Below are 13,308 nucleotides of genomic sequence, written 5' to 3'. Positions count from 1 at the left end.
ATCAGTAGAGCTTCATTTAATATTCATCTGTGGGTCTGACCCAGCTGGGCAGGTATATAAAACTCTATTTCTTCTTACTCTTCCTTCCATTTTTAGTGGAACAAAGCAGTGGTTAATTCTGTTTTGATTTGGTTTGTTTCTTCATGCTTAGGACAACAACTCTCCTGACTCAGAGATCAGAATCCAGCTGATATCTCTGCCAGCCTATGGAACTCTCCTAAGGATGTCAGGCTCCCACAAGGAAGAGCTTTCCAAGGTTTACAATTTCACCATGGAAGACATCAACAACCAGAGGATCAGGTAGCAAAGAGCACTGTTCTCCCTCAAGCCATACCACTTAAAAGCTCAGTGAGCTTTTCCCCAGGGATCTCTGGGCTACTTAAAAGAATTCATGGAATGAAGTGCAGGAGGGTTGGGAACTGAGACACCACCTCTCTTCCAAGAGGATTGCCTCACCTCTAACTGCAGGGATGGGATGGATGTGCCTTGGGGAGGGGGGTCAGTGAGGCTCCCTGACTCCCCGTGTCCTGATCCCACAGCTACTCCACCACGTTTGAGACCAGCAATCAGCCCGTGACCGACATCTTCCACTTCTCTGTGCTGGATGCTGACAACAACCGGCTGGACAGACAGATGTTCACCGTCACCATCGGCCCCGCGCCGGCGCTCATCGCCTTCGCCGACCACGTCACCGTGAGTGCCTGGGGACAGGGACATGGCTCTGAGTGCCTGGGCACAGGGACATGGCTCTGAGTGCCTGGGCACAGGGACAGGGCTCTGAGTGCCTGGCACAGGGACATGGCTCTGAGTGCCTGGCACAGGGACATGGCTCTGAGTGCCTGGGCACAGGGACATGGCTCTGAGTGCCTGGCACAGGACATGGCTCTGAGTGCCTGGGCACAGGGACAGGGCTCTGAGTGCCTGGGCACAGGGACATGGCTCTGAGTGCCTGGCACAGGGACATGGCTCTGAGTGCCTGGCACAGGGACAGGGCTCTGAGTGCCTGGGCACAGGGACATGGCTCTGAGTGCCTGGGCACAGGGACATGGCTCTGAGTGCCTGGCACAGGGACATGGCTCTGAGTGCCTGGGCACAGGGACATGGCTCTGAGTGCCTGGCACAGGGACATGGCTCTGAGTGCCTGGGCACAGGGACATGGCTCTGAGTGCCTGGGCACAGGGACATGGCTCTGAGTGCCTGGCACAGGGACATGGCTCTGAGTGCCTGGGCACAGGGACATGGCTCTGAGTGCCTGGGGACAGGGACATGGCTCTGAGTGCCGGGCACAGGGACATGGCTCTGAGTGCCTGGCACAGGGACATGGCTCTGAGTGCCTGGCACAGGGACAGCCATGGCTCTGAGTGCCTGGCACAGGGACAGCCTGTCCCTGTCCATCCCATGGCTCAGATGGGAGCAGCTGAACAGTTCTCCTGGACTGGGGAAGTCAGTGAATAAAACACAGTGTTACTTGTGCCACAGGAAGGGTGAACAAAGCACTCAGAGGCCAGAGGAGGCTGACAGTCCATCTGCATCCCCAAACCTCATCTGTTTACATCTGTTCCAGGCAGGAGCTGCTTGTCCCTGGGGTGTCTTCTTGATATCAGTGGAGCAAGTCACATTTAGCCCTACTCAATATTTCACCCCTTATTTTACCAGCGTGTGTGTAAGAGTCTTTAAGTCTGAAGACACCTGGTGCTTTGGGCTGACACAGAACATTTCACACTCCCTATCAAAGCCTTTGCAAGTCATCTCCCTCCCTTCCAGCTGTGTATTTCCCCTCCCTTGCCTTCCAAAGGGTCTCCACTACAAGAAATGCAGGTCTTGCCTTGCGAGAGGTCACCATGACTCTGCCAGTTCCCTTCCTGCTCTGATAAAGAACTCACAGGCTCCTCTTGGAGGCCAGGCAGGCTTTGTTCTTCCCATCCCACCTCACCTCCCTGCTGAATTCCTGATTAACAGACCTAGGGGAGGGTGGGACAGCACTCCAGAGCCTCTCCCATGGAGGCAGCCTCTTTCAGTAAGGACTTGTGTTGCCTGTTGTTGCTTCCCAGGTGGATGAGGGGGGCAGGGTCCTGCTGCTGGCTCACCACTTCACTGCTGACTATGACACTGCTGCCAAGGAGGACCTGAGGGTCACCGTGGTCACTCTGCCTGTGTATGGCTACATCGAGAACACCAGGACAGGTAAACTGCTGGGCTCTGCCTTCTTCGTGCTGGCTGGTTTGGGCTCCTAACAGGATCACGTCTGTCATATCCCATGGAGGGGATGACTTGTGCTGCATCTAAAACTGCAGCTTCCCCAGTGCCCACTGGAGCACAGCAGATGTTGCCTCCCTCCAAGGCCACAAGGTGTGGGAAGCCAAGCTATAGAAAGGAGCATTCCTCCTTCTGCAGCCTTCACAATGTTCCTTTCTTCCTCTCACCCTGCTGGGTTTCTGTTATTGGCCACTTGAGCAGCCTTTCACCAGTGATATTCTGCTTTGCAGGCGAGAGCTTTGGCCCGCAGAGTGAGTCTGTGGGGACCAGAGCAGCATCCTTTTCCCTTCATGATGTCCTGGAGAAGAGCATTTACTACTTCCAGAGTGTCCATGAGAGCATTGAGCCCACAAGTGACACTTTCAGCTTCTATGTGAGTGACGGCTTCAGCCAGTCAGAGGTGCAGAGCATCAACATCACAATCCAGGTATGCCGGCTGCCAGAGCCCTCTGCTTTCACACAAACTCTTTTCAAGGCTTTACTCCCTCCTTTTTAAATTGTGGCAAGGGGGATTAAAGGGAGATTCCTTCCCCTAGCACAGGCACATCACTTACCTGTGATGTCCAGGGACAGTTGTGCATGGTAGCCTCTTCCCCAGGGCTTACTGCTCCGGTGTCTCCTCCCTCTTGGAAGCAGCCATGGTGCTGGATAGATGTGGAGGGACTGGTGATGCCAGCGCCAGTGCTGTCATTTGGGAGCTTGTGTTTCATTCAGGTGGCTCTTTCCCTGCTCTCATGTTCCTTTTCCTGGCTCTGTGCAGCGGCAGAACGACGAGCCCCCCAGGATGGTGCTGGAGCCTGTCCGGGTGCAGGAGGGCTCGGCCGTGGTGGTGACCAACGCCTCCCTCAGCCTGCAGGACTTGGACACCCAGAGCAGCGAGCTGGTCATCGTGGTCAGCCAAAGCCCTGAGCATGGTATGTCCTGACACGTGGGTCTGTCTGTCTGTCTGTCTGTCTGTCTGGAAGAGCCCCTGCTGTGCGAGGGGAGCCTGGCATGTGGGATGAAGCACAATCTGGACCAGGACTGCTTGAGGACAGCCCTGTTCTTGGCGAGCTGTCCCTCGCTCTTTGCCAAAGAGCAGCAGGGGCGGTGCAGGTGTTTCCCTGGGGATTCCCTGCTGGCAGGTGCCTCTCCCTGCAGCGCCCAGGGCAGACAGGGTGCCAGGTGAAGGAAGGCTCTGTCCCCAGCAGGCTGTGCTGAGCCCCGTGCGGTTTGGCAGGCCAGCTGCGCAGAAGGCAGAGCGCGGCGGAGGCGCCGGAGCAGGGCCGGCTGCTGTCCCGGGGCTCCTCCTTCACCTACCAGGACGTCCTGGAGCAGCTGATCGTTTACACCCGGAGTGGGACCACGGCACACTCCGACAGCTTCGGCTTCTCCCTCACCGACGGGCTCCACACGCAGGCAGGGAGGCTGGAGTTCTCCGTGGAGCTGCCCAGGACGCAGCCACCCACGGTGGCTGTCAGCAGGGACCTGCAGCTGCCAGCTGGTACGGGCACAGGAAGGAGAGTGGCATTGCTGGGTGCTGCTGTCGCTTGGCCGGGCTGCCTGAGGCTGACTCTGAAGCTGATTGTGGGCTGGCTTTCCCTGGTGCAGGCTCTGCAGCTCGGCTCACAGCTCAGCACCTGAAAGCAGCAGCTGGACGTTCGGGGGACACGGCCATCAGATTTGTCCTGAGGAGGGACCCCGGCAGGGGCCAGCTGCAGCTGACCACAGCTGATAGCCCAGTCCAGATCTCTGCCAAAGGACCCCTCCGAAGTTTCACTCAGGCTGATATAAACAAAGGTGAGAGTGCTGGATTTTAGGGAGCCACAGCAAGTGCATAAACCAAGGCTGTTTTAAGGTAGTCCTGTGAGGAGCAGGGATTTAGACCTGATGGTCTTTATGGGTCCCTTCCAGTTTGAGATATTCCATGGCTCTGTGATCTTTATGAGAGGGGGATGATGAGCTGAAGTAGGGAAGGGAGAGGCAAAGAAGTAAGCACAGGTTTTTAAGTTGGAGCAGAACCATGTATCATTAAACATATCTTAAAAAGTCTCTCTCAGCAGGAGAAAGAGAATAAAGAGACAAAGTAATGAAACCCCAAATCCAGGAGCCCTGTCAAGCCCCAAGTGCCTCAGCTGATGGTGCCAGCCTGCTTCCAAACTAAGGATTAAAAGCTGCAGCCTGTACTGAAGCGTCTCTTTTCTGCTCTCCTTCTCCCCAGGGCACGTGGTGTACAGCCATGGGAAAGGGGATCCCGGCGGAAACTTCCCCTTCACCTTTGATGTGATGGATGCAGATGGCAACAAACTGGTGGACCAGGTTTTTCACATCCATGTCATAGGTAAAAAGCAATGCTGAAGTTGTGTTTTCTTTGCTGCAGAGCTCGGGCCTGCCCACAGATTCCCATCCCACATGGGAACTGCAAGGCAAAATGTAATTCCTGAGCTGCGGTTTTGATGCGCTGTCAGTTCAAAGGCCTCTGAAGTGAGGGGCACGGGGAGGTTTTGCAGAGGCAAGGGTTCATTCTTTGGCTTCTGAAAAATCACTGAAAAGGTGGGAAAATTCCCCTTAATGCCTTCTTGCTGTTTAGATTGTCTCTAGGACATTACAGTGTTACCATCCCTGTTTAATGCCAGGGCCCAGAGTTCCTGTTTTGGAATTATCAAAACGTTTGTGCGTGTGTTGTCTTTTGCTTGAGCACAGGCACCCGAGGGAAGGAGTGTGACTGTCTCCTAACTCAACTTTGTGTTTAACCCTTCCAGAGGACAGATTTCCCCCCTCCATCATCACCAACAAGGGGCTGGTGTTGGATGAGAACTCTGCCAAGGCCATCACAACCCTCCAGCTCTCGGCCACTGACCAGGACAGCGAGGCCTCCCAGCTGCACTACAAGGTCACCCTGCAGCCACAGCTGGGCCATCTGGAGCACGTGGCCTCCCCAGGTGAGCAGGGAGCTGTTGGGCCCTCGGAGCAGCAAAACACTGGAGCCTCTCGAGCCCTAAACATTCACCGCAGGAAAAACGTGCCCAGAGACAGCAGCACGGAATTCCCAGAAATTGTTGGAAATCAATCCAGAGAGTTGTTAGAAATCAAAGGGCTGTTAGCCCAGAGGGTTGGGGAATAAGGTGAGTGGTGTCGGGGCAGCCCAATAATCCCAGCTGAGGATTTATGTGAGTTTATGGCCCTACTGCTGCTTCTGCATGACGGGAAAACCTTTGGCCTTTGCTGTGAACAGCACAGTGCCCCAAAGAATCCATCCCTTAATGTCCTTGGGAACAGCCCATCCTGGTGAACAGGTGACTTGTCCTGCACATGTGATCAGAATTTCAGAGCTGCCTTTCATGCCTGCTGTGACAGTGTGAGTGTGCTGCACCTCTCTGTTGAATTAATCTAAATCTGTGGTGTCACATTATACGCTCTTCTGATTTTATTATACTCATCTAAGATTATATTTCTTCTTAGCTTTGGATCTCTCATTAGCATGAGATTAAAGTGGAAATGTCTGCTGTGTGTTTTGAAGATGCAGTCAGTCCCAGTACAGCTCAGTTTGAGTGTGTGGTTTGCCTCATCTTCTCACCAGAAACGTGTTGAAAGGGCAGGAATAATGAATGAGTTGTAATAACTCACTGCTGAGAGTAAATTAAAAACATTGCACTGTTTTTGTCTAACTTGCAAACTAACCAGTGAATCTTGTACTTTGGAGACTTGAACTAAGGACTTTATTCCTCCTGTTATTTAAAATCTGATGATGGTTCTGATTTCTAGCGAGGATGCAGAGTCACAGACTGAGAAGGAGTTGTAATCATGATTTAAATGACCTAAACCTAAGAAGAGAATACTGAAGTGTTCAAAAGAGAACCCCAGCCTTTACAGCTGATGAGCTCTGAAGAAATACTCGCTGAACATTCCATTTTGGCTCATTTATTTAAATCAGGTCCTGGTGTCTTTTCTAGTGTGGCCAGCACTTGTCAGCAGCCATTTACTGTGATATATTGGTGGCAAACTTCTTGTCAGGGTGTTTGTTGACAACAGCAGTAAAACTGTTGAACACAGCAAACAGATTTAAAAAGCCCAAGTGCTTTTTAAAATGCTTGTCAGCTACCTTTCTGTGGCTGTGTCACACCTAAGGGCCTGTAAAGATGTCACTATAAATCAGTGCTGAAAAAGGGACTTTGTACGAAATGCAGGGGTACAAGGAGGGGCAGAGAGAACAGACACTTGGAAGGCGTTTTGGAAAACTGCTGTGAGGCCAGAGGCCTTTAGGTCATCCTCAGTGATGCCATGGTTGGGTTAGTCCTGCCCAGCAGTGACAATCCAAGTGTTACATGGACCATTTTTCTCCCAGCTTCTTTCCCCCTCTGCCCCAGGAGGCCCACTCCCAACAGGATGGGGCCAAAAGAAGCCTGGGCTTCTTTTGGAGAAGGAGGTTTTAGGAGGCTCTGTGCCAGCTAAATCCCTGGCTCCACTGAGGTTCATGGGGCAGCCTGACTTGGATCCCAACCAGCCAAAACTCAGTCCTAATGGTTTAATATGTCCCGCTCCCTGTAGTTTTTCCCTGCCTTGCTCTTTCTCTTGCCCATTCCCCCCCTGTTGTTCATTTCCCAGGGACAAGAATTAGTTCCTTCAGCCAGGCAGACTTGGCCTCTGGCAGCATCCAGTACATCCACACCAGTGACACGGAAAAGCACAGGGACACCTTCACCTTCTCTGTGTCTGATGGGACAAACGAGGTCAGTCCCAGCCTGAGCCCTGCCTCAGAAGGAACCTGGGCAGAGGTGGCTCTTCCTCCTCCTCCTGCTGTGAGATTCCCCACATCCCTCAGGGCAGGGAGCAAGCCCTGTGCAGGGAACAGGGAGCCACCTGATGACAGGCCCTGGAGAAATGCCTTTTTGCTGCTTTCTGGAAGAGCTCCCATAGAGGGAGAGGGGCAACACAGACTGAGAGAGGGAGGGAGAGTGCATGTCCATAAATATCACGGAAAGAGGGAGAATTAATTAGTGGGGAGGGATAAAGAAGGTCACAGTCATGTGATCTGGGCTTAGCAGCTCAGATTTACTCAGCAGACAAGGCTGAAATGAAGTGACCCAACCCGGGGACCGCTGTGCTCTTGCCATGAAGTCTCACCCTTGGAAGGCTGACTTCATCAAGAGAGGCTTTTCCTCCTGTCCCAGGTGAGCCAGACCTTTGACATCACCATAAACCCCGTGGATGACTCCTTACCCGTGGTGCAAATCTTTGGGATGACGGTTCAGGAAGGAGTGAGAAAAACCATCACCGAGTTTGAGCTCAAGGCGACAGATGCTGACACAGAGGTAAGGCAGGACCCCCCCCAGCCTCCTCCCTCCCCTCTTCTGCTGCACATCTGGGCTGTTGGGAAAATGGGCTTGTGTTTAAGGCCTTAGGGCATTGACACTGAGTTTATGCTTAGCATGGATGAAAATGGCACTGCCTCTTCTTGCTGGCTCTGGCCCCGAGGTGGTGTGCCAGCTTTGCCCCTCCCTGTCCGGGCACAGGTGGAGTCCATCACGTTCAGGGTGGTGCAGCCGCCCCGGCACGGGCTGCTGGAGCGTGGTGGCCACGGGCAGCGTCCCCTCCAGGCCAGCACCTTCACCATGGCTGACATCCACCAGAACCTCGTCAGCTACAGCCACCACGGCGGCGCCGGCGCGCTCCGGGACCGCTTCACCTTCACCGTGTCCGACGGCACCAATGCCCTCTTCGTGGTGCAGGAGGGCCAGAGGAAGGTCAGGGGCCACAAGGGATGGGAAGGGGCCTTGAGAGCCTGTAGGGAGCTGCCTCCTCTCAGGGCAGGGGGGCTGAGCTGCTGTGGCTGTGCTGCTGTGCTGCAGGCAAGGGCTGAGGCTCTCCTTTATGTGATCCCTTTGCTCCTTCCCTTTGCTCCTTCCCCTCCCGGCCCTCTGGGTGTGCAAACTCGCCTCTGACCTGGATGGTGGCAGAGCTGAAGGCAGCTGAGCTGGTAACGTGGTGGGTGAGGCTCTGCCTCCCAGAGTCACCCCCTTTTATCCTGAACTGTTGCCAGGTGGTGACCGCAGCACCGCAGCGCTTCCAGGTGGACATCCTCCCTGTGGATGATGGGACACCCAGGGTTGTCACCAACCTGGGCCTGCAGTGGCTGGAGTACACGGATGGCAAGGTAACACCTGCCTGGGCTGCTTCTCAGGCTGCTCCAGGGGAAGGGGCTTCCCAGGAAAACATCCTCCTCCTTCAGCTCTCCTGTTTTTGTGATGGAGACTGCCCCCCCCAGGGTACCTTTTTAGCTTTGCTGATGGTGGAGATGGCTTGATGATGTGCTGCAGCAGCCATGGCAGAGATATGTGGCTTTCCAAGGAATATGGTGCAGGAATTTCTTGCTGTAACATGCCTTTGTTGTGCTGAAGTCCAAACAGAACCCCAGGAAACTCTTGGCTTGTTTTTTGAGGAGCCAGCATTAACTGTAAAGAAACACTTTGGTTCCTCCCAGTAAAAAAAAATGAGTGGAAGATGCTGTAGTAATAAATTGTATTAAGAAATGGCTATCTCAGGTCAAACTCCTCACTTCAGGAAAAGCACTCCTGCAGCCTCGAGCAGCTCAATTTTCTCTCTTTCTCCTGCTGTTAAAAACATTTTGTTTTTGAAGAGAAAGCAAAATGTGGTGGAAGTGAATCAGATCCCTGTGAGGGCATTCGAAAGAGGCTCTCATGGAAACTCAGCAGAGCTGTGTGAACAGTCCTGGGTGACTCCTTCAATCTGAGGCTGTTTGCAGATGTTTTTTTGCCAAGCAGGGCCTCACCTGAGCATCAGCACAGCTCATGGAATAGAGGTGTCTAAGTGAAACCCAAAGATTTGTCCTAGCTGTTAGCCCCAGCTAAATAAGGCTGGGCAGCTACTTTGGAATTTGCTTTTCTTTGAGCCACATTTGTCTTCTTAATTCAACTAACCAGATGTGAGGCAAAATTTGAGTTGTTCTTGTGTTGTCAAACACGTTGTGGGATATCTCTGTTCAAGGCTGCTCTGTAGTTCACATCCCTAGATGTTCCCTCATGGACAGCTGTTTTGACAGAGGGATGGTTGGGCTTTCTGTGTGAACACTCAATCAGGCTTGCACTGCTGGAGCTTCAGTTTTGTTCCCTTGGTTTGGCTTTTATCCAGGCCACCAATCTCATCACTAAGAAGGAATTACTGACGACAGATCCTGACACAGATGACAAACAGCTGATCTACGAGATAACCACCGGTCCCAGGAATGGTCATGTGGAGAACAAGCTGAAGCCAGGGACAGCTGTGACCACCTTTACACAGGGTATGGAGCTGGGCTGTGCCCTGCTGCTTTTTTCCATCAGTTGATTCGGTTTATTGCAATAAGGAAAAAATAGGTGGGAGGGGAGAAAGCCAAGGGGCAGATCTCCAAAGCGTGTTGGAAATAAGCATTGAACTTTGCTGTCAGTTGCAGAAATCCTGCAATTTCTTAGAGACACCCACCTGTGTCCTGTAGGTTATCCCAGGTTCTCCAGGCTTGTTAGAGCTGGATCTTGCAAGTGCATCTGACCATCACAGTCTGGCAGAGGTGTAGCCAGCTGTGCAGAGTCAGCCATGTGAGGGAAGCTCACTCTTGCAGGGCTGAGGGAAGGGGAGATGAGGGGGTAACTGCTTCCTGTGCCACTGGGATCCATGCAGATCCACACTGCTCATCCTCAAAGCTGCCTTTGGATTCCTGTGTTGACTCACTGGCTGTTCCCTCCTGGCAGAGGATGTGAACCAGGGCCTCATTCGGTACGTGATGCACGAGGAGAGGGTTCAGGAGACCACGGACAGCTTCCAGTTCCTGGTGAAGGACGGCAAACCCAACGTGGTCAGCGGCAACATCTTCCACGTCCAGTGGTCCCTCCTCAGCTTCACTCACTCCAGGTAAGTGCCACGAGGGTCACAGCACTTGGCTGGGAGCTGGGCTCTTACCCTAGCTCCCTACAGCATGGGAAGGAAATTCTGCCGGTGAGGAGAGGGGCCTGCCAGGCTGAACCACGGAGCAGCTGCCCGCTCGTGGCTGTGCCTCGGATTTTCCAGGGAGGCTCACCCTCAGTGTCACACAAACACAGGGGTGTTCTCCCCTTGTGCATGCTTGATCCCTTTCCAGCTACAAGGTCAGGGAGAGCGCCGGCTCCGTGAGCGTCACCGTGAGGCGCCTGGGGAACCTCAACCAGTACAGCATCGTCCTGTGCCGCACCGAGCAGGGAACGGCCACCGCTGGATCGGGATCACGGCCCGGAGAGCAGGACTACGTGGAGTACGCGGGGCAGGTGGGTGGCACCCAGCAAAGGCATGGCCTCACCGTGCCTGCCACCAAGCCTGGAGCCAAGGATGGATGGGAAGTGGCAAAAACACCAAGGATGTGTATTCTGTTAGTAAAGTCAGGCGGGTTATTTGCTGTTGGAAGAGGGAGCACCTCAGAGCAGGGTGAGACAGGCAGGACGGGGAGCTCCAGACAGCACTCCGAGGACAGCAGCCATCCTGCTGCCTTGCAGGTGCAGTTTGAGGAGCGGGAGGACACCAAGGCCTGCACCATCGCCATCAACGACGACGATGTGTTCGAGGGCACGGAGAGCTTTTCCGTGGAGCTCAGCATGCCGGCCTACGCCCTGCTGGGCAACGTCACCCGGGCCACCGTCACCATCGCCGACCCCGAGGACGAGCCCACGCTGCAGTTCGACAGGAGCACCTTCCACGTCAGCGAGAGCGACGGCTTCCTCTCGGCTCCCGTGCAAAGGAAAGGTGGGTCGGGCCGTGCTGAGCCCTGTGCAGCCCACCAAGCAGATGAAAGGTGTTTCCCCAGAACTGTGGAGTTTTCCTGTTGCTTCCTAGGGGATGCCAGCAGCACTGTGTCCGCCATCTGCTACACCGTCCCCAAATCAGCCAGGGGCAGCAGCCTTTACATGCTGGAATCGGGCTCTGACTTCAAGTCCCGGGGGCTGTCGGATGAGAACCGCCTCGTGCTGGGGCCGGGTGTCACCGTGGTGACCTGTGATGTCACTCTGATCGATGACAGCGAGTATGAAGAGGAAGAGGAGTTTGAGGTGGTGCTGGCCGACGCCTCGGACAACGCCCGCCTTGGCAGCCGGGCTTCGGCCAGCGTGGTCATCGCCGGTCCCAACGACGCCTCCACGGTGTCCCTGGGGAATGCCACCTTTACTGTCAGCGAGGCTGCGGGTGAGGAGCGGGGGGCTGTGTTGGGATGCTCCCTGTAGGAGCTTTCAGCACAAAGAGGTGTCAGAAGGAGCGATTCAGGGCTCAGCGGAACTTCAGAGATGCGCTGCAGAGGGGCTCTGTGCTTCCCTCTGTGCCGAGGGGGAGGCTGGGGGCAGGAGCAGTGCTGAAGGGAAGGGGGTTGGCTTGTGGAACGTGGCTGCTCTCTCAGTTGGTTCTCTCTGGTGTGCATCTGGTGCTGCAGGACACATTGAGATCCCCGTGCTGCGGCAGGGACCTGACCTCTCCACGCCCACGTCGGTGTGGTGTGCCACTCGGACATCGGACCCGCCCTCGGCCAGCCCAGGAGTCGATTATGTGCCCAGCTCCAGGAAAATAGAGTTCAGGCCAGGCAGGACAGAAGAGGTGAGGAGCCACTCAGACTCCTGCTGAGTCTGCTTTGCCTTGCAACACTTGTGTTTCTGTGCATATCTGCCATTTGTTTTGGAAATCCTCTCAGAGCCACTTGAAAACTGTTCCTGATTCTGCTAGGCACAGACTCCCATCCCATCAGCCTGGACAGGTTTGGTCATGCCACCTCTTCCAGGGCAAGGATGGCTGCCTGTTCTCTGAAATGATAGGCTGAGTTTATATAGAACATTCTCTACATTGATTAATAGACTCAGAAAACATAATGGCATAATGGGTTTACACTGGATTCCCAAATGTGAGTGCTGGGAAGGGTGAAAGCTATGTACATCTAACAGCAGGCATTCCACTTTCCTCCCAGTTCTGCCCCCTGACAATCCTGGATGATGCCCAGTACCCAGTGATCGAAGGGCTGGAGACATTTGTTGTTTACCTCAGCTCCCCCCACGGAGCTGAGCTGGCAAAGCCCTTCCAAGCCGTCGTGGCCATCAATGACATCTTCCAGGACGGTAAGTTATCCCTGGCAGCTCTCTGCTCCCTCCCGGCCCCTTGGCTCCCTGTGCATTCCCAGCACTGCTTGGCTCCGTTTCTGGCCCCCTGCAGTGCCCAGCATGCAGTTCAGCAAGGACACCTACACGGCCAGGGAGAAGGAGGGGACCCTGCACATCCCCGTTTTCCGCGCGGGGGACCTGAGCTACGAGTCGTCCGTCAGGTGCTACACCCGGAGCCTGACAGCGCAGGTCATGGAGGACTTCACCGAGAGGAGGGATGCAGAGGAGTCTCGCATCACCTTCCTCAAAGGGGAGAAGGTGAGCTGCACCTGCCTCGTGGGGGGGGAGCAAAGAACCAGTGCTGGGAGAGGTTCGCATCTCCTCCTCGGCCCTCTGTCACCAGAGGGAGCTGGCAGAGCTGTCCAGCTGGTTTTAGATGAGACCAATTCTTGTCCTGGCAATGTGACCCGCTCTGAAGGGGTTGGGTGTTTCAGAGTGGAACTGGTTAAATTGCAAATCTGATGCATCAGGAGGACTCAGGATTGTTGTACAGAGAGCTGTGGGTTTGTGGAAGGAGATGCTTTTGCTGCTGTGTCTCATCATGTGACAGCGTGGTTTGTCCACACTGAAGGAATTAGCCCTAAAATGAGAAGGGTTTCTTCCAGGATGGACAGCACTCCCATGTGCAGCCCTGGACAGGGAAGTACAGCCTGGCCTTTATGTGGCTTTATCAGATTTATCAGAGTTTGCTGCTTTCTCCTCCTCACTTGGCTTTAGGTGAAGAACTGCAGTGTTCACATCAGTGACGACTCTGCCTTTGAACCAGAAGAGCAGTTCCAGGTCTATCTGGGGAGCCCCCTTGGGAACCACTGGAGTGGAGCTAGGATTGGGAAGATGGACATGGCAACCATAACTGTCACCAATGATGAAGATGGTGAGTGAGGCTGCTCAGCAGGGATGCCTGGGGGTTCCCAGG

General features: G+C 54.4%; 1 protein-coding gene across 1 annotated transcript in view; it reads left to right on the top strand.

Moving 5' to 3' along the window:
- The window catches only part of FRAS1 (Fraser extracellular matrix complex subunit 1), a 98,585-nt gene that overhangs the window by 77,180 nt on the left and 8,097 nt on the right, over nucleotides 1–13,308 (top strand). The window contains exons 38-59 of the mRNA XM_050973644.1: nucleotides 152–300; nucleotides 540–693; nucleotides 2,052–2,184; nucleotides 2,487–2,683; nucleotides 3,017–3,170; nucleotides 3,476–3,739; nucleotides 3,847–4,035; nucleotides 4,457–4,576; nucleotides 4,998–5,177; nucleotides 6,841–6,965; nucleotides 7,407–7,547; nucleotides 7,749–7,979; nucleotides 8,276–8,389; nucleotides 9,385–9,535; nucleotides 9,981–10,140; nucleotides 10,367–10,529; nucleotides 10,755–11,001; nucleotides 11,092–11,436; nucleotides 11,678–11,838; nucleotides 12,203–12,350; nucleotides 12,445–12,650; nucleotides 13,110–13,266. Of these exons, the coding sequence (XP_050829601.1) occupies nucleotides 152–300; nucleotides 540–693; nucleotides 2,052–2,184; nucleotides 2,487–2,683; nucleotides 3,017–3,170; nucleotides 3,476–3,739; nucleotides 3,847–4,035; nucleotides 4,457–4,576; nucleotides 4,998–5,177; nucleotides 6,841–6,965; nucleotides 7,407–7,547; nucleotides 7,749–7,979; nucleotides 8,276–8,389; nucleotides 9,385–9,535; nucleotides 9,981–10,140; nucleotides 10,367–10,529; nucleotides 10,755–11,001; nucleotides 11,092–11,436; nucleotides 11,678–11,838; nucleotides 12,203–12,350; nucleotides 12,445–12,650; nucleotides 13,110–13,266 (3,889 nt within the window). The remainder of the gene's footprint in view (nucleotides 1–151; nucleotides 301–539; nucleotides 694–2,051; nucleotides 2,185–2,486; nucleotides 2,684–3,016; nucleotides 3,171–3,475; nucleotides 3,740–3,846; nucleotides 4,036–4,456; nucleotides 4,577–4,997; nucleotides 5,178–6,840; nucleotides 6,966–7,406; nucleotides 7,548–7,748; nucleotides 7,980–8,275; nucleotides 8,390–9,384; nucleotides 9,536–9,980; nucleotides 10,141–10,366; nucleotides 10,530–10,754; nucleotides 11,002–11,091; nucleotides 11,437–11,677; nucleotides 11,839–12,202; nucleotides 12,351–12,444; nucleotides 12,651–13,109; nucleotides 13,267–13,308) is intronic.

This window comes from Serinus canaria, chromosome 4 (genome assembly GCF_022539315.1).
Source record: "Serinus canaria isolate serCan28SL12 chromosome 4, serCan2020, whole genome shotgun sequence".
In the NCBI taxonomy this organism is placed as follows: Eukaryota; Metazoa; Chordata; class Aves; order Passeriformes; family Fringillidae; genus Serinus; species Serinus canaria.
The sequence above is the reverse complement of the archived record's forward strand: the minus strand, read 5'-3'. Positions and strand labels throughout refer to the sequence as shown.